This window comes from Schistocerca cancellata, chromosome 7 (assembly GCF_023864275.1).
Source record: "Schistocerca cancellata isolate TAMUIC-IGC-003103 chromosome 7, iqSchCanc2.1, whole genome shotgun sequence".
Lineage (NCBI taxonomy): Eukaryota > Metazoa > Arthropoda > Insecta > Orthoptera > Acrididae > Schistocerca > Schistocerca cancellata.
In genome coordinates this window covers 607,087,465-607,114,391 of record NC_064632.1, presented here as the reverse complement: position 1 = coordinate 607,114,391, position 26,927 = coordinate 607,087,465, and the positions used below count along the sequence as shown (strand labels likewise).

Below are 26,927 nucleotides of genomic sequence, written 5' to 3'. Positions count from 1 at the left end.
ACGAGTGGCATTTGCCATGTGGGCCGGGCGTTGTCGTGAATCAGCAAGATCTTTGAGACCAACTTTCCCCTGTGCTTGTTTTGTATTGCTCTTCTGAGGTTGTGCAGAGTTTGGCAATACCTTTGAGAGTTTACTGTAGTGCCTCTTTCCAGGAAATCCATAAAAATCACACCTTTTCTTTCCCAAAAGAAGAGGTAACCACGTGGTTGAAGGCGCAGGCGGCTGAATTTTACGACGAAGGAATTTTCAAGCTCGTCCATCGCTACGATAAGTTCCTTAATTTAAATGGCAACTATGTATAAAAGTAGTATTTAAGTTTGGCTTTCATCTGTATATAATAAAAAATAATTTCCAATACTTTATTTATTTTTAATTCCAAAACGTAATGTACTTTGTGGATAGCCCTCGTACTATGGTCATTTTTATAACACGACAGAATATAATTCACAAAGTACCAATATCAAATGCCTATTAGGCCTACTACAAGCAAAAAGCTTTATGTTAGGAAATAGTTTCACATTTCATTCACACGCACCAGATTCTCAAGCATGAGATCGAAAATTAATATTAAGAAATTTTTATATAAATTTGGAATTGTCTTATTCTTCTATAATTTGACGTGTTAGTACAATACGTTTTCCACATTACTTCCAGAATAGAACTTGAGCGGCTGCTAGCCGGGGACTGTACAACTGGTCCTTACTAATGTGGCGATCAGGCGAAAATTTTCTGTCAAAATTTCATTTTCTTCGATACACCAAGAAGATAATACGTAATCTTTCTCACTTGTTATTCCTGTTAGTGGTTTATTTCCATTCCGGTAGCCTGAATCTATGGATTTCCCTAGCGATTATAACAATGCTGATCATTCACAAACCCAAGCAACCACATGATCAGACAGCGATTGGCATTCATCTGTTCGGCTTTACTCCGCTCAGGTCGTAAGGCCCCGTCCCCTTTCGTCTGCCGAAAGTTAATTTCTAAATGCGACGAGGGTTCTCCTGACAGAGACATCGCGTACACTATGCACACATTCAAAAATCAACTTACGATTCATTCAGAAATCAACTTAAAATGTGTGCAAAAATGTTCAAAAACCAACAGGGATGCATTTCAAAATAATATGAATAATCAATAGACCAACGTGCGCTGGATGCTAGGCTCTTTGTGAAACAAGTTTGTTTTCCTCAAGAATATGAATTTGGCACTCCTTTTCCTGGTAGCATCTAGCTGCTTGCTGTGACTGCTAGCACAGCCAACAGCCACATCGCTGTAGCAAGAAGTGGGATAATCTACTACTCAATCGCGACTGAAATGCGCATGCACCCACTCTTAACTGCTAAAACGAATCTACTGTAAACAGTTGTGACTTCACGCTCATCAGAGGCAATTTCTTGTTATGAAGCTTTGCATAGTCTTCCTAAAGCCTTTAACACATTTTGCTGTTGGCAGACACTTGCAAGAGCACTGTGTGGTTCTTGTATATGGCACATTTTCTTTGCAATTTAAGTTATTTTCGTTTTTCTCTCTCGTTTATGGCTTACTGTTGAAGTATTATTCGCAGTACTGGGATACAGTAATATCCTTTGGTAGAATATCGGTTCTTACCAGTCAAAATTAAAAAACTTAACTTGAAACTACAACAATGAAAAATTCCTGGTTTTTCCCAGTTTTCTCACGGATGAAAAAATTCCTGGGTCTTTCCCGGATCTCCCGGTTGTCCCGGGTCATATACGCATTGCTTCTTCCAGCGGTGAGGCTGTCATGCAGTCCGCCAAACCTTTGTAGTCGATATGAGCGACCATAGTTTGTCGTCTGTCACCTGCAAAAATTCAGTCACCCACTGACGCACGGTACGTCTGTCAGAAAATGAGATGATGGCGTGCAATGGCATGGGACATTGATGGACAGCACCATCCCATCATGCTTCCTTGACGGCTTCGTCGGCCACGTCATTGCCCTGTATCCCAATGTGGCCAGGTACCCACCAAAAGACCACCACCTTGCCACGGTGTTTGAACCATTGTAAGGAGTCATGGATGAGCTGAATCAGTGGGTCTGGTGGATACATTTGGTGAAGTGCTTGTACAGGGTGTATACGTGGACAAGGAAAAAAAATTCCCGGATTTCCCGGTTAAAAGTACACTTTCTCCTGGGTGAAAATACACTTTTTCCGTGTTAAGTGACAGTATACTCTTCCTCGGTACAGTAAAACTCATCAATCCTTTGAATGTTTATGGTTTTATATACCGGAGTAGAATTTCCCGGCACCTTAGAAAACAAACCTCAGAGGGAAAAAACACCTTTTGAAAGACCTTTGATGTGCAGCAACATATACTCTGCATATTTTCAGGTATAAATTTGAATTCCACCAAACACTGCATGTTACTTTCCGAAACACTGAAATCGAGATTACGATGCGCTTTTATAAGTCAGTCATAGCTCGTGTCACGTGATCTCTCCAGCTGATGGCAGCACAGGACACGTGATATAGTAAGCCAATAGCAAGATAGCTTCAGTAGCGCGAACACACAAATAAGAAAAGTTAGTGGTTTAAATTAATATACATAGTATTCACGTATAATATTAGTCTCGAAGATTAATAAGCTGGAAGAGAAGTTAAATTTCCACATATAATGTTGATCTTTTTTGCGCTTGTTAAACTTTAAGATAAATCACACAAATGTGCCAGTAAAATTTTTAATAACGACGTAAATGTCTGATGATCTGAGCTCGAAATTCCTCTAAATGGTTTCCCACAAAGAGTTGATTTTTAAATGAAAGTCAAACACTTTGTGATTTAAGAAATTCATCGTACGTTCTCGCACATAGTTCATCTTGTGTAAAAGGAAATCTGCTTTGAATGTAAAGCTTTCCAAACCACCATTCGCAATATTTTCCAGCGACCAGTTAGAAATAGGTTCGTTTCAGCACTTGCAAGAAAGCGCCAGATAACAAGCGTCACCGCGCTTGTGCAGCTACGATGACTCAGGAAGCCCATATGTTCGTACGTGTAAAACATTAAAAGATCTAACATGTGTTATAAAAGAAACAAGACATCAGACGATACTTCAAGATCGGCGGAATTTTGTGAACCATACTAAAACACACAATTCGGCTTAAAATGCACATTCGTATGTAAATTTTCTTGGAGTACCAGTACTGTATTATCTTACGTTTGGTTCTTTATTATGGCAGAATGCCATACGTGCACTTGAAATATAGCGAAAGTTGAAACTTGCCAATAGTGTGAAATTAAACACTTCGTTTCAAATAAATTGACTGCCTCAGCAGACGAAATTAATTTTAAGCCAAATCCCTTTACTTCATTGTTCTGTAAGGCGATTAATGCTTGACTGTCAGAAAGGTGGAAATAAAATCTGAAACTGATAACATATTTTAGCCTTCCGTAATTATGCAAACGTATTTTAATTCATTTGATAGCTTCCAGCCACAAAAATCCCTTTTGTTATCATTTAACATGAGAGCAGTAAGCGAAGAGGAAACAACAAAATCACTGAACATAAACACAGATCATGTGGAGACTCCCCACCTCAACTCAAGACTGCTCTGTGCATCAGCCCCAGATTTACTGTATTTCCGAACAGGGCAATACTAAGTAGTGGCGTCCAGCCACATTTCTGTAACCAGAAGCGGGAGAAGGTATTACTTATATGCGACTCAACTGCGCACGCTGAAGAGCCCGCCCGCAGCAGCTCAAACGAAACTAATTTAAACAGTTGTCACGTCACACTCACTGGAGGCAATTTGTTGTTATAAAGCATTGCACAGTCTTCCTAAAGCCTTTGACACACTTTGCTGTTGGCTGACGCTTATATGAGCACTGTTTTATTGTTGTATACGGCGCATTTCCTTTGCAACTTGAGTTTTATTTTCGTTTTTCTTTTCTCTCGTTCATGTTTTGTTGCTGCAGTATTATTCTGCAGTAGCGGGATACAGTAATATCCTTTGTTAGAGTATTGGTTCTTACCAGTCAAAATCACAAAAATTTAAATGAAAACTAAAACAATGAAAAATTTGCGGAATTCTAAACAATTCCCAGGTTTTTCCCAGTTTTCTCTCTGATGAAAAAATTCCCAGATTTTTTCCTGGATCTCCCGGTTGTCCCGGGTCGTATACACCCTGTTGTAGTGCATTAAGAGAGTTGGAACGGACAAGAAACCTTGTACGTTGATGTCTGTGAACCTTCTCCAGTGCCATCAGAATGCCATATAACTCCGCATCATAATTTGGAAATTGTTCTGGAAGACACACTTTAAAAATCCTATCAGGGAAAACAGCAGAACTACTGAGAGCATTCAGGAGAATGCTCAGATCCATCTGTATACATAATAATACAACTGTGGTATGTGCTTAAAACAGACGAAAACAAAGTTGTAAAAACAAAATCTGGAGTACAAATTTTCTTGTACTGTGTCAAACTTAAAATCACTTTGGGCCTCTGAAGACATCAAGGTGGCAATGCGTTCCATCCCTGGCTGTGTATTTTGATGAATGAGAGATCCAGAGCCTTTAGACACACTACAGCATGTATCCCAAATGGTTCGGTCGCATGGGGCCGATTCCTGAACAATCATTCAACGGTGGAATAAAGGACCACTGAACTAAATGTCAATGAGTGAGGTGACACAGATTTTCAACGCCTGTCAAGCCAAAAAGGATATGTCACCGAATCCAGAGTGGCGGTTCACCAACCTCTGCACACAGGCTCAGAACCGGGCTGGTCCAAAAGGCTCCAGTCAATATCTGAATGCCCTAATGAAAGAGAGCATTTAACATCTTGAGGCAGGAAGTTTTTTTTTTTTTTTTTTCTTTTCTTTTTTTTTTTTTTTTTGTGGTTTTAGGGTGCACAACTTCAATGGTCATTAGCGCCCTGACTACTCTAATAATGCACCGCAAGGCACAAGTTGACAACAACAACTAAAAGGGAAAACACGATAAAAGACAGACTGACAGGCATAGGATTAAAAAACAGCATCATCAAATGTCCTTAGAGAGGTTTGTCAAGTTGATAAAACGAAGAACACGAGCAGCTGCTCGTGGGTCATCCGCTAAAATGGCATCGAAAGTACTTGGCAGGTTAAGATCTAGATGCAGTGTGTTAAAATCTGGACAGGACAGTAAAATGTGTCGAACCGTCAGCAAGTGCCCACATGGGCAGAACGGCGCCGGCGCAGCCGTCAGCAGATGGCGATGGCTGAATCGGCAGTGTCCAATTCTTAACCGGGCCAAAACTACCTCCTCCCGCCGAGAAGGGCGTGAGGAGGACGTCCAAGCCACGGGAAGAGGTTTTAAGGCCCGAAGCTTGTTGTCTGTAAGTGCAGCCCAATCGGCATGCCACAGCGATAAAATGCACCGACAAATGACCCTGCTAAAATCGGACGAAGGGACACAACAAGAAGCTGTCCGAGGCTGGAGGACCGCAGCCTTGGCCGCGGCATCTGCAGCTTCGTTCCCAGGGATACCGACATGGCCAGGAACCCACATAAAGCTAACCGGAGAACCGACGTCCACCAGCTGCTGAAGAGAGCGTTGGATCCGGTGTACGAAAGGGTGAACCGGGTACGGATCACTGAGGCTCTGGATGGCGCTCAGGGAGTCGGAGCAGATGACATAAGCAGAATGTCGGTGGCGGCAGATGTAAAGAACAGCCTGGTAGAGAGCAAAGAGCTCAGCTGTGAAGACCGAACAATGGCCATGGAGCCGGTATTTGAAACTTTGTGCCCCGACAATAAAGGAACACCCGACCCCGTCTTTGGTCTTAGAGCCATCTGTATAAATGAAAGTCATGTTGATGAACTTCGAACGAAGTTCCAAAAAACGGGAGTGGTAGACCGAACCGGGGGTAACCTCTTTTGGGAGCGATCTGAGGTCAAGGTGAACGCGGACCTGAGCCTGGAGCCAAGGTGGCGTGTGGCTCTCGCCCACTCGAAAGGTTGCAGGGAGTGAAAAATTAAGGTGTTGAAGGAGGCGACAAAAGCAAACTCCAGAGGGTAGCAGGGCAGAGACATACAACCCGTATTGACGGTCGAGAGAGTCGTCAAAAAAGGAACGATAAGACGGATGGTCGGGCATTGACAGTAGCCGACAGGCATACCGACAAAGCAGTATATCGCGCCGGTAGGTGAGTGGCAATTCGCCAGCGTCAGCATGAAGACTCTCTACGGGACTAGTATAAAATGCTCCGATCGCAAGTCGTAAACCCCGATGTTGTATGGAGTTGAGGCGGCGTAAGATGGATGGCTGTGCAGAGGAGTATACGAAGCTCCCATAATCCAGCTTGGAGCGGACGATCGACCGATATAGACGAAGTAGGACGGTTCGATCCGCTCCCCACGACATACCACTGAGAACACGGAGGACATTTAAAGAACGGGTACAACGGGCGGCCAAATATGACACATGTGGAGACCAGCTAAGTTTCCTGTCAAATGTAAGGCCTAAAAATTTGGTTGTTTCCACGATTGGGAGAGCAACGGGACCGAGTCGTAAGGACGGTGGGAGAAACTCTTTGTAGCGCCAGAAGTTAATACAGACCGTCTTCTCGGCAGAAAAACGGAAGCCATTGGCGACACTCCAGGAGTAAAGACAGTCAAGAGAACGCTGAAGACAGCGCTCCAGGACACGTGTACACTGCGCGCTGCAATAGATGGTAAAATCGTCCACGAAAAGGGAGCCTGATACATCAGCTGGGAGGCAATCCATTATTGGATTGATCGCGATGGCGAAGAGAGCGACGCTCAAAACTGAGCCCTGTGACACCCCATTCTCCTGGCGAAAGGTGTCTGACAGGACAGAACCCACATGTACCCTGAACTGTCGATCCATTAAAAAGGAACGAATAAAAAGAGGGAGGCGACTGCGAAGGCCCCATGTATGCATGGTGCGGAGAATGCCCGCCCTCCAACAGGTGTCGTAAGCCTTCTCCAAATCAAAGAACACAGCCGCGGTCGGGTGCTTCCGCAAGAAGTTATTCATAATGAAGGTCGACAAGGTAACCAGATGGTCAACAGCAGAACGGCGCCTACGAAATCCACATTGTACATTGGTAAGTAGGCGTCGAGACTCGAGCAGCCAAACCAATCGAGAGTTAACCATTCGCTCCATCACTTTACAGACACAGCTGGTAAGCGAGATAGGTCGATAACTGGAAGGCAAGTGCTTGTCCTTCCCCGGCTTAGGAATCGGGACAACAATAGACTCGCGCCAGCATGCGGGAACATGTCCCTCAATCCAGATGCGATTGTATGTACGAAGAAGAAAACCTTTACCCACAGGAGAAAGGTGCTTCAGCATCTGAATATGAATAGAATCAGGCCCTGGAGCGGAGGACCGTGATCGGCCAAGTGCGTTTTCGAGTTCCCGCATGGTGAATGGGGCATTATAACTTTCACAATTCGAGGAGCGGAAGTTAGGTGGCCTAGCCTCCTCTGCCTGTTTGCGGGGGAGGAAGGCAGGGTGGTAATGAGCGGAGCTCGAAACCTCTGCGAAAAAGCGGCCGAAGGCATTGGAGACAGCCTCAGGGGCCACAAGGACGTCATTCGCGACCTTCAAGCCAGAAACTGGTGAGTGGACCTTAGTGCCAGATAGCCGGCGCAGGCTACCCCAGACAACAGAAGAAGGAGTAAAACTGTTGAAGGTGCTTGTGAAAGCAGCCCAGCTGGCTTTCTTGCTTTCTTTAATAATACGACGACACTGAGCACGTAATCGTTTATAATTGATACAATTCGCCACTGTAGGGTGGCGTTTAAATGTGCGTAAAGCACGTCGACGAGCACGTAAAGCGTCTCTACATGCTGCGGTCCACCAGGGGACCGGTACGCGACGTGGAGAAGAAGTAGGGTGAGGGATGGAATATTCAGCAGCAGCGAGAATGACTTCCGTGAGGTGTGCGACCTGACGATCGCAGCTTGTGAAGGTTTGATCCTGAAAGGTCGCCCTGGAAGAGAAGAGCCCCCAGTCTGCCTTGGAGATGGTCCAACTAGAGGAGCACGGAGAGGGGGTATGCTGCAGGAGAGGGATAACACACGGGAAGTGGTCGCTCGAATATGTATCAGAAAGTGCATACCACTCAAACCGGCGTGCAAGTTGGGGAGTACATATAGAGAGGTCTAAATGGGAATAGGTGTGAGATGTGTCCGAAAGAAAAGTAGGGGCGCCAGTATTGAGGCAGACAAGATTGAGCTGGTTGAAAAGGTCTGCTAACAATGAGCCCCTCGGGCAGGATGCTGGAGAGCCCCAAAGGGGATGGTGGGCATTGAAGTCTCCAGTTAACAAAAATGGTGCAGGTAGCTGAGCAATAAGTTGCATCATGTCTGCCTTGGTAACGGCAGATGACGATGGAGTGTAAACGGTACAAATGGAAAATGAAAAAGTGGGGAGAGTAATGCGGATGGCAACTGCCTGCAGGCGGGTGTGCAACGTGATGGGATCGTAGTAAATATCATCCCGGACCAGCAACATAACCCCTTCATGAGCTGGGATACCTACCACAGTGGGTAGGTCAAAACGCACAGAGGTGTAGTGTGTCAAGGCAATTTGATCGCATGGGCGTAGCTTCGTTTCCTGGAGGGCTACGACGAGCGGACGGTGCAAGCGGAGCAGCAACTTCAAGTCCTCTCGGTTGGAGCGAATGCTGCGAATATTCCAGTGAATAAGTGCCATCGTAAGAAAAGGAAGATGAAAGAAGGGGTCACCCCGAAGGCCGCTGAGGGCCTGGCTTCGAGCGAGCACTGCCGCCGCTATCAGTAGGCGGACAGTCATCGTCCATTGGGTCTATAGGTTCATCGGCCATCTCGGGAGGATGGCCGGGAGGGGGAGCTTCCTCCGCCGGTGAACGGCCAGAAGTACGGCTACCAGCGATGCGGCCAGGCGAAACGGATGACGGCCTGGGGCGGCAACCGCTGGGTGGCGCAGGAGAAGAAAGGCGCCGTGGCGGAGAAGGAGAACTGTGCTTCCTATGCGCCTTTTTAGAAGGACGTTTGGTGGAAGTACCGGTCGAAGGCTGGGAGGTCGAGGTACGTAGGAAGTCTGCACGGGATGGTTCCTTCTTGAAGGCCCGTGCATCTGACTTCGGGGTCTTCGTCTTAGCAGAAGCTGATGAAGGGGCTGGTGTCTGTGGGGTGATGGGAGGAAGAGGAGACGTTGAACGCGCGATCTTAGCACTGGCCGAACGGACGACCGTGGTGCTGAAGGTCAGATCGCATGTCTGGGTTGCTACCTCCCTGGTAGTCCGAGGAGAGGCGAGGACAGTACTGTATTTCCCCGCTGGGAGCAGCGCGGGCTTCCTACTAGCCAATAGCTTGTGAGCAGCCGAGGTGGACACTTTCTCTTTGACCCGAATTTCTTGGATACAGCGTTCTTCCTTATAGACAGGACAGTCGCGGGAGGATGCGGCACGGTCACCCTGACAGTTCACACAACGAGGAGACGGAGGTGGACAGTCACCCTCATGGGCATCCCTGCCGCAAGTGACACATTTAGCCGCATTGGAACAAGACTGTCGAGTGTGATTGAAACGCTGACACTGGTAGCAGCGCATAGGTGTCGGGACATAGGGGCGAACAGAAATAACCTCGTAGCCCGCCTTGATGCGCGATGGCAGCTTAACACTATCGAAGGTCAAGAAAAGTGTCCAGGTCGGTACAAGGTCATTGTTGACCTTTTTCATGACCCTATGGACAGCCGTCACGCCCTGCTCAGCGAGGAAAGATTGAATCTCCTCTTCAGTCAATCCGTCGAGGGAGCTAGTATAGACTACACCACGAGACGAATTCAAAGTTCGGTGGGCCTCCACCCGGACAGGGAACGTGTACAGGAGTGTGGCCCGAAGCAGTTTTTGTGCCTGAAAGGCACTCTCAGTTTCTAGTAATAAGGTACCGTTACGCAACCTGGTACAAGATTTGACAGATCCGGCTATGGCATCTACGCCCTTCTGGATAACGAAAGGGTTGACAGAGGAAAAATCCTTTCCGTCCTCAGATCGAGAAACGACGAGGAACTGTGGGGCAGGCGGTAGGACTTTTGTCACTGGTGGCTGGTCACGTTTCCGTTTTTGGGCAGAAGTCGAGAGAGATGGAGTAGAATCCATTGCGGAGGAATTCCCCATGATTGCCAGCGTCTCCGATGGCGCGCTCCTTCCTTGTGGGGACCCTCTCAGAGGGCACTCCCGCCTTACGTGAATGTTTACACCTCAGGTCACACCTCCCGAGAAACAGACGGAGGGACCAATCGGCATGGTCAGAAGGTATCAGCTCAGGCAATCACCCCTCCCCGGGCCTGGCCTTTACCAGGGGGTACGCGCGTGCCTTACATGTCTACCCAGGGCGGGGACTTACGCGTTACCCCGTCACCGGCTACGCGTGCGAACGCGTGGGTCGGCCTTCAGGCACGCACAGGAAGGAAGGAAGAAGAGGAAAAAGAAGAGAGAGAGGGAAAAAGAGGACAGACTGTCTCAAACGCCGAGGCGGAGACCAGAGAAGGCAAGGAGAAGAAGGCAATGAGAAGGCAAGGAGAAGAAGGCAATGAGAAGGCAAGGAGAAGAAGGCAATGAGAAGGCAAGGAGAAGTCAAGGGAAAGAGTAAGGAAGACAGTGAGGTGGAGAAGAGCAAAGAAAGGAACCAACAAAAGGAAGGAAGAAACGAGAAGTGAAAAACCAAAAAGACCACAATTATAGGTCATGGAACCGTCCGTCTCCGGACGCAGGCGCTAACTACCCCCGTGAGGGGGATGGACTCCTTTTAGTCGCATCTTACGACAGGCAGGAATACCTCGGGCCTATTCTAATCCCTGGACCCGCAGGGGGGAGGCAGGAAGGACGGGCAGATCAGTAGACCTTGCTGCCATAATCTAAACGTGATAGAACATATGCTCTACAAAACCGCTACAGCATTTCAAAATATTCAATGACTGGAAGTGCTTTGTTTGTAGGTCTTTCAGGTGTGAGAGTCAAGTTAATTTCGAGTCAAATAATAAACCCAAAAAGAGCACAGTGTCTTGAAAAAGTAAAATATTGTCCCCCATTGTGAGCACTGGTCGGTTGAAACTTCGACAAGCACGGTTAAAATTGACATGTGCAGTATTTTCAGGTAAGAACCGTAATCCATTTGTCCTGTCCCAGGTTTCCAGCCTCCTAGTGGTCAGCTGTAGCTGCCTTGTTGTTGTCATAAGATCAGAGAAAGACAAGAAGATTGCAAAGTCATCCACAAACATAGAGCATTTGACAGGCCTCCTGACTGCGGAGGAAATGCCATAGATAGCAATGGCAAACAACGTGACATGGAGAACACTGCCCTGGGGAACCCCATTCTCCTGAGCATAGCAGTCAGACATGGCATCGCCAATGCGATACCAAAAACGCCGGTCCTCGAGAAAGGATTGGATAAGAAGCAGGTGTCCGAATAGTCCCCAGTCATGAAGTTGGTGAAGGATGTTGTGCCTTCAAGTAGTGTCATATGCTTTTTTGAGGGCAAAAAACACGTAAACCAAATGGTTTCAGCATAAGGACTCCTGTATCGTCGTCTTCAGTAGAATTATGTTGTTGAGAGTGGAACAGTAGTGCCTGAAACCGCACTGGGAGTAGCTCAGATAACTTCTGGATTCGAGGAGCCAGATGACGTGGCAGATCACACATTCAAGAGTCTTACCCACACAACTGGTAAGGGCTACACACTGATAACTGTTAGGGGCACAACAGTCTCTGCCTGGTTTCCAGAACAGAATCAATATTGCCTCCTTCCAAGTTGTAGTGTACTGTCCACCAAACCAGATCTGACTGAAACAAGAGAGGAGCTGTCCTTTTGCTTCGGCGCACAGATGACGAAGCGTGGCACAATGATTCTCATCAGGTCATGGAAAGTGTCTCTGGATGCAGACAAAGCTGATTCCAGTTTCCACAAAGAGAACAGAAGGTTTTAGACTTCCTCATTATGCGGAAAGAAACTGAGCTTCCTGATCTCTGCAGTCCTAAAGAACACCAGAAAAGCAGGGGCTTGTCTGGATGACGTAGTAACAGTGAAGCGTTCAGCTAAAAGCTGAGCCACGTCTTCTGGTATGTCCACAAAGACCCCACTACTTGACAAGGCAATAAGAAGCTGTGTACCACCCTTGCCCGAAATCCGTCTTATTGATCCCCAAACTTGTGCAGTGAAAGTGGACCGATTAATGGAAGTTGCAAATTCCCTCCAGGAAGCCCTCTTCCATTCTTTTATCACTCACCTCGCATGTACTCTCACAGACCTGAAGGCATAAAGATGTTCTGTAGTTGAACAGTGTCTGAAGTTCCACAGAGCTGTTCGTCTGCCCCTGATTGCCAATTGACAGTGATCATTCCACCAATCTACAGGCGAGTGTCTGTGGTGGTTACTAGATCGGGTATGGACTCTGCGGCAGCCCGCTGGATCTCACAATTGATAGGGGCCTCCGTCTCCCGGGCACAATAAGTCTTATGACAGCGAACCGAGTGTTCTGTACGGACAAGTTACTCTGTAACTACAATATATGATCTGAAGATGGGCTGCTAGCCCGAAACCGGTATTTGAAAAAGAATAGCGATCAAAGACCGAAACGCCATATTTTATTTAATGAACGATCGCGGAATTCCCATTGAGACAATCATGTCTAGTTTCGATGCACAAGGAACATTCGCATGCAACAGTTGTCCACAATCCTACAGACTAGTCTGTCTATGGTTTCATGTCACATCAGTATACCATCACCTTGACATTTTCAGTCAACAAATCGCTCTCTAAGACTAAGATGAAGGTCTCAATAGCAACCCTATTGTCCTTTGGCCCACTATGGACACAACGGAGACTGCAAGGGGTCACAGTGGAAACTTATGCCTTGAACCCTTTTTAGAGTATCGTGGGGAGTATAGTCACCAAAATGTCACCCAGCTTGTCACAAGCAAGCAACGCCCACGACTGGGCACGAGATGTTGTTTTAACCAAAACTGTCATTTAGCCCTACGTTCCTCCCACGACACTGCCAGTGAAGGAAACATTCTCTGATCATCTCTCTGACATAAGTGAGTTCTTTGCTTCTGAAGAGACTCATGGGGTCGTAACAACCACAAACAGGAGGAAACTTCACCTGCATTATATGTTATTCATCTGCCAAGGAGTCAACTACACCAAAGAGGGGCTCTCCCCACAGGTGTCACCCAGACTCACCAATGGCTATCTAGCCAGTTATCCGTCATTTGAAGTCCCTGTGCCCCAATCACAATGGGCACATACTCTTTGGCATATATGGGGAGGTTTTAGCTCAGGCACCGACAAGGCAATCTCTGCTCGGTCAGGGGGCTACTATCTTGCAGGTACTTAAGCCCCTGTCACACTCCCCACAGCAGGATGGCTACAGTGGTGAGTTCTGGGCGTACTACCTTACTGGAAGGGAACATTGCTAAGGTGGAAAGCCACAAAGGTGGAACATACACCACACTGGGCAATGGTGCCTGCACAATTTGCACTTTGAAAGGTTTGGAAAAGAGGTGGCAGGTCAAACAACAATGAGGGCCACGTATTTATTAATGAAAAGGTGTAGAGAAGGCTGGAAGTGAAATGAAAACTGGGGTCCTAAACCACGTACCAGGTCCAAGCGTGGCGTACACCAGAAACAAAATCCGATGGAAAGACGGAGGGGGAAAGGGGTAGTGGAAGTACAGACTTGGAGCACAAGCACAGGAAGGAAAGTAGTGCTGCAAAGGCTGGTGGCCCGTGGTAGTCAAGCATGCACTCACAAATGAGCTACGGGCCCCGATGAGTTGCCTATATTTGACACCCGATGTTTCGTTCGATCACTGAAAGCAGTGCATTTTAATGTAATAAATGCCTACAATCATATTCATATTGTTAAATTAAGGTGTAAAAGTTGTAGGAAAGTTCCTGTAGAATGCAAATACTTCAGGATTAAAGGAGACCACTCACCAAAAAGTGGAAGCATTGAGCTGTTGATAGGTAAAAAAATGCTAGCTTTTGGAGTTTATGCTTTGACGAACTAGAGTAAGAACAAAAAAAAAACACACACACACACACACACACACACACACACACACACACACACACACACACAAAATATATGCCACTACATGGGCATGAGTCTAGCAGACACCGAACAAGGGCACAGGTAGAGAGGTGTGTGTGTGTGTGTGTGTGTGTGTGTGTGTGTGTGTGTGTGTGTGTAGCTCATCAAAGGACAACTCCCAAATCTAGAAAGCTTTTCTTGCTTCTTCTTTTCTGTGTGCGCCTATCGACAACCCAACGCTTCTGCTTTTTGGTAAGTGATCTTTAATCCTGAAGTATGCAATTCTGAAGTATTGAATTTAAGGTGTAAAACACTGGTTTTTATTTTGCTATTTTATTGGTAGGTTTAAACACTGCTTTAACGTAGTGACCAAAAATTTATGTTCTTTGTTTCCTTTACGAATTGTCTCTTGAGCCTAGCTGACTTATAGGTTGTAGTGAATTGCACTAAACAATGAGCACTACCCCACATTGTTGAGTGAAAAAAGATCAATTAAATACATGCAACTTTGAAAATGTTGACGATTCTGTCCACCACTTAATTGTACACAAAAGGCCATAAAGTCTCAAAAATATTTTTCTTTACAATAACAGCTGTTTGGTCCAAGTAGTCTTTGCTCGCAATGCTTTCATCATGAAGCACTGCCCTCAATCAAGTATGCATTTTTACATAGAACATTTTACAACTATTTTAGAAAAATGAAACAAACTGCCATTAATTAAATTGGAAATGACAAATCAGCTAAAATACACGACAAAATCAGATACAGAACCACATTAAAACAGGCCATCAAGCAAAAAAGATTTTTCCTTACAGAAAAATCCACATGTTCAGCCCATCTCTATCAGATGGCGCAGATTACATCAGTTTTGATGAAGATTTCAAGACAAGCTTAAGAGCTCTTGGAATGCTGACATCAAAATTCCAAAATAATGATTCAAGAGATAAAAGCTATGCAAGGAAAAAAACGATGTGCCAGGGCAAAGACAAAGAATATTGCAAGTCGGTGAACTGTCTACATCCATATCCTGCAAACAAACAATGAAGTAAATGGTAGAGGCTACCTTCCACTACCAGTTATTATGGCTTCTCCTTTAAACTGCATACAGTCCTCGCACACTTAATTTCACATACCTGCAAATGACTACTGTATTTACTCGAATCTAAGCCACACTTTTTTCCCAGTTTTTGTAATAAAAAAAACTGCCTGCAGCTTAGAATCGGTGCAAAGTAAGCAGAAGTTCTGAAAAATGTTGGTAGGTGCCACCACAGCTAACTTCTGCTGTCAAATATATGTAGTGCTACACAGGAATGCTTTGCAGGCACAAAGATAAATACTGGCACCAAAACCTCTGCATCAGTAAATAAATTAAAAGAAAAGGTAGAAGAATGTGAACATTATGCCTTGCATTCTTTCGTGTTTGCTGCTATCTCATTTAAATCCTATTTGTCTAATAAACTACAAAACTAGAGTGAGACAACAGCAAACACAGAATAATATACATATCATGTCGTGTTTATATTCGTATTATTCTTACGCTGAATAGTGAGTCACTAATGAAGCATGGCAACTGACTAGATTTTTAAATATAAGATGACTTAATTTCTGTGCACAATATAGAGCACTAAAGATGTCTGCAAAGATTTCCAAACAGAAAAATTTTCGCTAAACTCTCGTTCAGAACATCATCTATCATACGAAGTCTATTATTTGGTTCTTGTTGATCATTATCAATGAAAGCAGCAGTAACAACAAATAGCAGTCTCTTGCCATTTTTTCGCTAATGAGACAATTCCTCTTTTTTTTATATTGTAAGCCACGGTAGTGCGCACAAAAGGAAGCCATGACGCGAGCAGCAACAGGTCGTAAACACTTATCAGAATGCGGCAAACAATGTATGACACATTAAAATAAAGCAGTTTCAGCTTAGAGTGACGTAAACACCTATAACAAAGAGAACGGCACTTACCAGATCAAAGCAAAATAAGCAATCGATTCTAATCAGACGAAGCACAAAAAAAGGAAGGATACCCATACAAATACAGACGGAGCGCCTGACACAAAGCAATGGCTACTTGATAAAGCTTAACTGTTAAGCTTATGACTCGAACCAAACTACTGTAGCTGTATCTTCATCCATTCGACATAAATTGTGTCTCATGTTACAATGGACTAACTTTAATTCTATTTGGAGGTGCGGTCTAAAACTTTTCTCTCCCCTTGAATTTCGAATCTCAAATTTCAGGTGCGGCTTAGATTTGGGAAATTTTTTTTTCCTTGATTTCGTATCTCATGCTTCAAGTGCGGCTTACATTCAAGTGCAGCTTAGATTCGAGTAAATACGGTAGACCCAGATGTTTGTACGAGTAGACTGACTGCTATTGAGACAAACTGTAGTCTTACGACACTTTTTACTTTTGCGAAGTGCAAGATTTTACATTTATGAACTATTAAAACAAGTTACAGTCTTCGCACCACTTTAAAATCTCATCATGATCCAAGTTAATAGTTGTGCAGCTTTTCCAAGACTGTGCTTCACAAAAGATAACTACATAATCTGAGAGAAGTCTGAGGTTCCTGTTAATACAGTGAAGGAAAAGGACTGGTGAGGTTTAGGCAAAGGAGTAGAGTTTGGAAAAGTCACCATGAACCTCTTGTCAGGGGAGAACTACCACATGTGTTGAGAAAGAAAAATTGATTGTTGTGGACTGCACTGGATGATATTTGAAAACCTTAGAGCTTAAAGGTGGAAGATAGGGTAATATGCAAAACAGATTACTGACTAAACACTGTGCACGAGTTAATAAGAGCGAAAAGCTAAGTGGTATAAGTGGGTGGGTGGGTGGGTGAAATTGACAGGCCAGAAAATAAAATCTATAGAAAACTAAAAGGGAAAGAAGAAATGAATAGTTACTGTGAAGAAATGCTGAGATGGAAGAAATTAATTTAAATTAAGACCAGACGTGTGTCGAGAACCAAGGGTTGTAATGCCAGTGTCCACCTGCGTAGTTCTGAGAAACTGGTGTCTGGGCGAAGAATCCAGATAGTATGTGTGGTGAAACAAGCAACGAAGTCACGACTGCCGTGCTGTAGAACGTGCTCTGCAAGAGGATATTGTGTGTTGCCTGTATACTCCTGTATATGCCCACTCATCCTAACTGATTACTTCACGGTAGTCATGCCAACATAAAAGGGCAAACAATGTTCAGATAACTGCTGGTATATGACATGATACACAAGCAGCTCTGCCTTTTGGTAGTATTCATTTGCCAGTTACAGAGCTGGCATAGGTTGTGGGCATGAGAGTGCATAGGACAGGTCTTCCTGAAAGGATGGTCACAGGGGTAGGAGCCATAGGGTAGTAAAATGTACACAGAAACAGCATAGGGTCTGACAAGAATATTGTGGAGAATGACAAAACGTTATTTTAGGTGTGGTGGGGAAAATATCTGACAGAATGTACCTCTTTTTGGGGCATGATTTTAGGAAGTCATAGCTTTGTTGAAGTAGGTGATTAATGCATTCAAGATGAGGATAATACTGAGTGACAAGAAGTGTACTCCTAAGTTGCTTTTTAGATAGGTCAGCAGTACCAGGACTGAATGTGATGGCCTACAAAATCTGCTATTGAACCATGCTGGTGGGGTAATTACGTCCAGTGAAGGCTGAGGTGAGAATGGTGGTGTATTGCTGTAAAGTGTCTGCATCTGAACTAATATGTTTGTCTCAAGTCTCAAGGCTGTACCAGAGGGAACTTTTGACATGGAAAGGATGGCAACTGTCAAAATGGTAGTACTGTTGCTTGTTAGCAGGTCTAATGCGAAGAGAATTGTGTGAGCTGACCCTCGGTGAGGATGAGATCAACGTCAAGGAAATTTCCATGGGATTCGAAACAGGACCACGTGAAATTTATCTGGGAGAATAAATTTAGGGACTCCAAGAATTCTAACAGGTCAGCCTCACCATGAGCCCATATGACAAAGATTTCAATGTATCTAAAAATAAATCAGAGGTTGAAGACATGGAGACCACAAAGCCCTCTCACGGTGATCCATGGAAAGGTTGGCACAGGAAGGAGCCATTTTGGTTTCTATGGCCGTGCCCTTGATCTGCTTTTATATCTGCCCCTCAAAGGCAAAGTACTTGTTGGTAAGTATATAGATTATTAAGGTGAGAATGACCTCACAGGTTTGGAATCAGGTAGGTACTTGTTAAGGTAATGTTCAGCAGCAGAGAGACCACGTACATGGGGATGCTGATATAGAGGGAGATGGCATCAACAGTGACAAGCAAGGTACGTGGTGGGAATGGAATGGGCACAGATTTCACACAATGTAGGCAACAGTTGGTGTGTCTAATAAATGAGGGGTGTCTTTCTACTACAGGTTGCATATGTTGATCAACTGGAGCAGATATACTTCCAGTATGTGCTTTGAAGTCAGCAACTATGGGATGGCCAGGGTTTGGAGATCTTGGAAAGAAGGTAAAAAGTGGGGTTGTATGATTTGGGTGGGGTAAGAAGTTCTATGGATTGAAGCATTTGTCCTTGTGAGGGGTCAGAGGTTTTGAGGAGGAACTGTAGGTCAGTTTGTATCATGAGGATGGGATCTTAATGGCAGATGCTGTACTTAGAGTCAGACAGCTAGCATAGACCCTTGCTTACGAACTCATGTCAATCAAGTACCACCATGGTAGATATCTTGTCTGCTGGGAGGATAATGATGGAGTCATCAGTTTTTAAGGAATGAAGAGCCTCAAGTTCTGCAGAAGAGAAGTTAGGGTCATGTTGTAGGGAGCTGAGGAAGTGTTGCGAAGCAATGCAGGATTTAGAAAATCTTGGAAGGCTTGTACACTTTCCACTGCTATTAACTTATGCAGCATGTTTAGTCAGTAATCTCCATCTTGCATATAACCATATCTTCTGCCTTACGCTCTCAGTCCAGTAACTCCCCCAGACCTGGGTTTCTCAGTGACTTTTCCGAACTCTATCCATTTCCTAAACATCACCAGTCCTTTTCATTTCACATTTTTCCTTCCCTTTGAACCCTTCTGCCACAAGAAGGAGCCACTGGCTCCAAAAGCTTGCAAATTTCGACCTTTTTTAAACGTGCATTCTCCTGCCACCCCTTGGCGAGTAGCTCTTTTGTATCCTGTCACATTACATAATTTCTTAATGGATTATTCCATATCACATTGTCCGATTTCAGAACATTTTCTTGCTCCATCATTGCGGATTTCGACAGAATTTTATCTCAACTTTATGACTGCCAATATTTGGCATCTTTATATTTCAGGGACTAAAGATATGACAACTGTAAAACTTGGTATGTTGCAACCTAACAACACAAAGTTCTCAAATACACAGCTTCATTCATCTACCACTTTCCAATACTGAATAAATTAGAGAAAATTTGAAGAGTTTGTAAAAAGGTTAAATGTGTGCTATTTTGAGATGGTTTTGCAAAATGCTATTCTATGAAACTTTCTAAACCGGGCTCGTTAGAAAGTCCATGGTTTTAACTGCAAGAAAGTATCCCACACAAGATACTAATGCAGATAATTTGAATCCAAATTTGGCATGAAAATTGAGACAAAAACGCATGCTGAATGTGAAATATAATACACATTAGCTTGGCAGCACGAGGATGTGGAATACAAAATTTCCTTCATCTACTATTTTCTAGTAACCTACAAATTTGTCAATAACGCATGCTGAATGTGAAATATAATACACATTAGCTTGGCAGCACGAGGATGTGGAATACAAAATTTCCTTCATCTACTATTTTCTAGTAACCTACAAATTTGTCAATAAGATGATGATTTTTGAGTAAAAATGAAAATAGGGCATATTTGACACTTCTTTTTCAAATATCATTTTCTGTTGAAGCTCCCTGTACTATTTGGAGAAGCATGTTTTAAGCCCCCCCCCATGAAAAGTGGGTTATTTCCAACAGGGGCTAAGAACGTTACATGAACTACGGCAAAGTAGCTGGAAAAATTACACTGTGGATACAGTTTCAACACTGGCTTCTTATATTTTGTTGATTAAAGACGTGATAAACAAATAAGCAGATAAAACTTTATGTTCGTAAAAATAACAAAAATAGATCACATTCCATTTGCTTTTAGAAAATCTGTTTTCAGTAATTGTTTGAAAACTAAACACAGTTAGAAAGAGCATGTTTTCAAGCATCCAAAACATCATGTTCAATTTTCCAATGTGCGGTCACAATTACTGAAAATGACTGACAGATTTTTAGGGGACGTACCATGTCAATGTGCTACATTTCAACGAGTTCTGTTGCATGTATTTTTTATTGTATAGTCACAAGTAATATATCACAATATTGCAACAAATATATTGACACCAGAAGATCTATTCAACTTTTATGACCAAAATATATGAGGGTTGACTGAAAAGTCACCTTCATAGCTCTTCAGCAGTTGGCAGCATTGGTATGCGGCAGGTACTGGCTTGTTCCGTAGCCTATTTTCTACAGCTCCAATTAGCAGGAAGCCTTAGCATTGAACAGTTGTGTTGTTACAGTGTAAAATGTGGAACCCTGCGCAGATGGTCAGTCAATGCAATTTAAGCAATGTGCAATCATTGAATTCTTGACAGCAGAAGGTGTCACCCCAAAGGAGATTCATCAGAGAATGAAAGCACTTTATGGTGATTGTGTTGATATGAATACTGTGTGTCATTGGGCAAATAAGTTTAAAGATGTTGATGTGGGAATATCTTACCTGTGAAACAAACAAAGACTTGGATGTCCTGTGACAGCAGCCATCAAGTTTCCCTAGCAAAATGTTAACAGATTGATTCAGGACACTCCGCGTATCACTCACAATCGGCATTTCACAACAGTGTGTGGGTCATATTATTGCTTTGCTTGACTATCGGAAGATCTGTGCACAATGGAAACCCCCAGATGCTGACTCCTGAAATTAAAGCCCACAGACTTGAAATTTGCCAGGAACTCCTCTTGCATTACGAGAATGAAGGTGACACCTTTCTCCATTCAACTGTGACAGGAGGCAAAATGTGGGTACACCATTACGACCCAGAGACGAAACGCCAGTCTATGGAATATCGACACAAAGACTCGACCCAGAAAAAGAAATTCCAGACACCACTCTCAGCTGGAAAAATCATGACCACCAGGTGGTGTTTTCCATGTTGATTTCCTTGATCATGGAACAACAATAAATTCAGAGTGTTATATCACAACAATGCAAACTCTAAAACGACAGGTAACAATGGTCCGAAAGGAAAAGGGAAATGTTTTTCTGCAGCGTGACAATGCCGAACCACACACTTCATGTGCCACCACAGCAGAACTTCAGAGACTGAATCTCACCACTGTACAGTATCCTCCATACAGTCTAGATTTACCACCGTCTGACTTCCATCTGTTCCCGATAACGAAAGACAATCTGCGGGAACATCATTATGTACTGATGAAGACACTGAGAGAACTGTGATACTATGGTTGCAGGAACAGTGTTGACTTCAGAAAACTTTTTCATTGTTGGCAGATATGTATCCAGTTGGCTGGTGATTGTGTGGAAAAAAGAATGTGATCCAAACCCAATTAACGAATGTGGAGGCATTACTTTTCATTCAACCCTCGTAGTTTTATCTGGGGTTCGATACAAGGATGCAATTGTAAGTTTGTATTCGCCTCCCCTTGATACTAAGTCTAACTCAAAGTATCTCGCAAACACTCAAATGCTGTATCACTGGATGTGATTATCACACTCAGGCTGTAAATACACAATATATCAGAGTGTAAAACTAATGTAGGCACACAGCCTGTTGTTAAAAGATTGGCAAGTGTTGCTTACAAAAACTGCCCAAACGTTGAAATCTAAAGACTGTATTCTTCCTCAATGTGAAGAATGTTCAAGAACAGAGGCTCTAGAGAAAAATAAATCTGTTGGATGAATTTGAATTTTAAACCGAATTCTATCCAAAGCATCAATATTTTCAGAGATGGATTCACACTGGCCTGGACATACTAAACCACACAACTGACAGTGGAAGACTTCATTAAAGAACTAATGAAAATTTTGGCTTCCTAGCTAGCACTACTTTGCCAAACTTCAAAGTAAGAACTAGTAAGTGACTAACAAAGTTCTCAAACCAGATCTGTTGATCATATTGATGGACTTCACCAAAAACCTCCCGTTCATTGTCCAACATGCAGTTCAAGGATTTCACTGGGGAAAATAGTCAACCAACATTGCTTTAATTTATCATTTACGAGGTGTGTCTTAAATAAGTACCATTTTGAACTAAAATAATTAAACAAGCACAAGTTAGTCAGGAAAAGTAGTCAGAAAAATGGATGCACAGTGTCTGGTACAAGGGATCATCATTTTGTGCAAACAGATGAAAGAAGATTTCATATTAGCAGGGTGTCAAATGATTAACTATTCCTTGCGCCCAATTTTGGTAAGTGTGATAAAGCAACGTACAAATATGTCAACACTGTTGAACCCTTACTGGACCAGTACGTTTCCTGTGTGTATGGAAGGAATTGGCGGATTGGAAATCAGTTTGAGTTTCAATTGAAGGCACTAATCAATTTCATGCACCTCCATGGAGGTGCTCGACCCTCATCCTGGCCTGCAACGAGATGTTTGCTGGCTTTCAGAACAGCAAGATATTACAGTAATTCTAATTCCAAGAGCAACACTGACTGGGGCAACAGTACAACATGCCAGTAACAAACACTGATAAATGCAACAAATTTCGAGCACTGGACTGAATTAGAGACTTATGACTTCAGAAGCCATTAGGAACCTAATACTCAAGCTTTGGAACTTTTAGTAGTACCTGTGGCTGACCTAGCTTCACTTTTAGGCATGGCCCACTGGCAATGAGATCCCAGTAATTTTGATATACATCCAACCAACAGATTAACTTCTTTTCCTTCCCGTTTCCTTCCAACTGCAAGCAAAATGTTTGCACATTCACTGAAAATGCATCAGAATGAAAGCAGGTGTTTCAGCTGCACTTATAAGCAGTCTATTCCACAGTGTGAAAGATCATAAAACACAGGTGTCAATTTTAAAATCTGTGGCATTAAATATAAGCAAAATTTGGTAGATTTAGTATTTTTGGAACTTCAGAGGCTGACAAAGTGAATATGGGGACACAAAAGTTTATAATTCACTAAATTCCTAACACACACACACACACACACACACACACACACACACACACTGACAAATGGTCATCTTTTTAATACCCTTGTTAAAATCGGTACAAGATTCTCGTCATACTTCAAGTCATAAGCAAGATTGTGTCATGGGTATTAATTTCCAATTTTCATTTATGTTATTAGTGTGTTGCACAATAAAGGTTACCTCACAATGGGAAGTTGGATAATCCTAGTTCTATTATTGCCAAACTTGAACTAGCACAGACATCAAGTTATGGACAAAGCTGCACACTGGAAGAAGTTCATACAGGTTCCTAAGGTGTAAAATTCAAGTTGGTTGTGCTGGGAGCACTTCAGATTGCATGACTTGGACAGAATAACCCCTCTAACAACATTATGCAGAAAGATGTGCAAAGTGCCATACACTGTAAGTTGTATGCTTAAATAAATAGGAACACTAAAACAAATCCAAATGTAGTGACTGATGCACAATTTGATGTTTTAATGTTGCAAGCAGTACCACAGTTATCTGACATTTTGGTGAGTAACTTTTTTGTTACAGCAATCTTCCTCGTGCACTTGTATGTATTCCGAAATACACGATTTTCCTTTTATGCTCACAATAGGATTGGTTCAGAAAATGTAGTAATAAAACTATTCCTCTTCTGTCACAGGTATATCCTACTTGTGTGAGAGAATGTGTGTCTCCTTTTGTGAAGAAGGCTTTGGCCAAAAGCTAAAATTGCACTTAAAATTTTCTTGTATCAAAACTTATTGTTAACATCAGCAGTCAACTCACCTGATATAAGAAAGCTTTCATCATGTCTGGCTTCAAATAATTGCCTTGACCTAAACTATCCAGATATTTCTTCAGATCCATTGACATGTACTCAAAAATTAAGTAGACTCTTGATTCATCCATTATTACATCCTCCAGCCTGGACAAAAATTTCAATTTTGAGAAAAAATTGTCTAAATTTGGGGTATCTGAAAAAATATTAATAAAGAGCTCAGCTTACTTCACAATATTTGGGTGTACCAGTTCTCGAAGAAGGGATATTTCTCTGATGGTTGTTGATGGAACACCTTCGTCTTCATTTTCAAGGCGCACTTTCTTCATTGCAACTAACTGTCCAGTTGTCTTATGTTTCCCTTTGTATACAACACCATATGTGCCTAAAAAAAATGAATTTCATGTTTATCATGTATTACATGTAAACTGGGAGCAACAATAAAAGTTTTAATAGCAACTTGCAGTGGTATGTTATGATTTTTGGTAAATATTTGCAAGTTGTGATGTGCGAATTACTGAAAATATTTAAATGGTGTAACTTTTAAAAACAGAATCTCCACATCAAATAGATCAAACTCAGTAATCATCCCACACCTAATTATCTACGATTTGAATGAAATTTCATACAGAAGAGCACCAGTTACAAAAAAATAGTTTGTCATATTTAAGATTGTTTAAAATTGAAAATTGCAGTAATGTGAGCAAGCTCTTCAAATGAAATGCAAAACTATTTGTGTTCTTCCCACTTAAAATTTCACTGCTGCATCATTCATCATTTTCATGTTGCACAAGATCAAAATTGGGGAAACTCAGTCTGAACAATTTCGTGACTGGAAGTATGTTTTAACAAACTATAATAAGTTGCCTTCAATAGTTCCACATTAAAGATACATGTTATCAATTCTAACAAATTACAGTGGTTAGCTGTGAACATTACAGATGTCCTGGGTACTTTTCAGGAAGGTAAATATGGAGTGTTTAAAAGACAGCCTCATCAGTCCCACAGTTAACCAACATTTTGGTAATTAACTTTTTTTTGTTACAGCAATCTTCCTCATGCACTTGTATTCCAAAATAAATGATTTTCCTTTTATACTCACAGCAGGATTGGTTCAGAAAATGTAATAAAACTATTACTCTTCTGCCACAGATATATCCTACCTCATCAGGGATTGAGCTACCTTGGAAAGCAACAGTATCATATACCAGCTCTGTTGCAATCATTGCACAGCTTTTTATATTGATATGACTACGAATCAGCTGTTCACCAGGATGAACAGCCACAGCCAAACTGTGGCCAAGAGCAAAGTAGACCACCTGGCACAACATGCAGCTGAACATAACATACTCGATTTCAATGGCTGCCTCACAACCCACCCCATCTAGTTCTTCCCTTCAACATCAGCTTTGCTGAATTGCACAGCCCAGTTTCCACCCCCCCCCCCCCCCCCGGCCTGTCATCTCTCTATTCATGTTCCCTCTGCCTCCATATGCTGCCCTCTGCCAGCACACATGCCCAGATTTCCCCTTCCCCACTTTTGCACTCCCCGTTTCCTAACATCCCCTCCTCAACTTCATGCCCCACAGCCTCCTGATGTTGCACCCTTTGATAGTCTTGTCAGGCCTCCTGGTTCCTGCACACTCCATCAGACAGTACTCTTCTCTTCTCAACCCATGCCCTGTTATTGTTTCCCCTTTCCTGCCCCTACAGACTGCTGTATCCCTTCAGCATAACAATAGCATTCTGCTCCAAACTACAGGAGATGGTGGTCTTGCACGTGAGGTGTGCTTGCCTGTGTGAGGGAATGTACGTCTCCTTTTGTGAAGAAGGCTTTGGCCAAAATCTAAATGTGTAACAGTCTTTTCGTTGTGCCTGTCTTGAACTCAAGATGTCATCTTTACAATTAGTAGCAACCCTTTTCCTTATGTTATTGATATTGTGTCCTGGAGTTCCCATTAATTGTTTAACAGGTTTATATTTTTAAATGCTCATTGTTTCATAATTTTCAAATAAAAACACAATTTTCACAGCATAAATTTTGTCTTAATTATGATAGTTGGTTTTCATATCAGTCTTTTAAATAACCCAGCAAACAGCTGTCTGAAAATCATCCTGTGAATGTTAATATTTATCCCATTTGATGGGTCAATTTCCACACTTTTTTTTTATTTAGAACCATATTACGCTGGCAAGAGTTCCTTGACAAATCGCTTATAACAGCTAAGGCCACACTAACTTTTATAAACTATATTACAGAAGTACCAGGGTGTGTGTGTGTGTGTGTGTGTGTGTGTGTGTGTGTGTGTGTGTGTGTGTGTGTGTTTTTTGGAATGGAAGTGAAATGCTGTTGTAGAGCGCGTGGTTTATGAAGAGGCAGTGGGTGCTAGCACTTTATGTTACTGGTATCCTGGTCTAGGGTTGAGCTATATAAGTTAACTCCAGTTTGGGATACTGTGATCTTATGGTGTGAAGGACTAAGTAAAGAACACACATTTTTTTTGTTTTCTCCAAAAAAATTTCTGCTCCGAGATACAGCCCTACAAAGAGGACACTGCACATACCATTTTGAAGATGCAAATTTTGGAAAAAATTTGCAAATGCTGTATCTGTGGAACAGTTCTAGGTATTTTGTTGTTTTTTATTTGAAAGATAATTGCTTTATGATCACAAAGAAATCCTCCATTTGGACTGTCAAAGTTCTTTTACTATAGTATTCTGAACTTTTTTATAATTTTTATCCAAAAAGCCCATCCATAAAATCTGGAATTTTTTTTCTGTTGATTAGTACCACATAGTTCTACATTCCCTGGAAAGAGACTCATTTTTCCAAGTGTTTTAAATGGTTCCAAAATGTATGTGAAAGGTCCCAAGATTTACAGGTTTCAATTTATACAACTTCTGTTCACTCTGTTT

The 26,927-nt window shown here is 42.8% G+C and overlaps 1 protein-coding gene across 1 annotated transcript in view; it reads right to left on the bottom strand.

Annotated features, from left to right (window-relative positions):
- LOC126092291 (cyclin-dependent kinase 1-like) overlaps positions 1–26,927 on the bottom strand; it is an 80,593-nt gene that overhangs the window by 41,466 nt on the left and 12,200 nt on the right. The window contains exons 2-3 of the mRNA XM_049907810.1: positions 24,240–24,396; positions 24,020–24,158 (exon numbers count right to left, since the gene is read on the bottom strand). Coding sequence (XP_049763767.1) covers positions 24,020–24,158; positions 24,240–24,396 — 296 coding nt within the window. The remainder of the gene's footprint in view (positions 1–24,019; positions 24,159–24,239; positions 24,397–26,927) is intronic.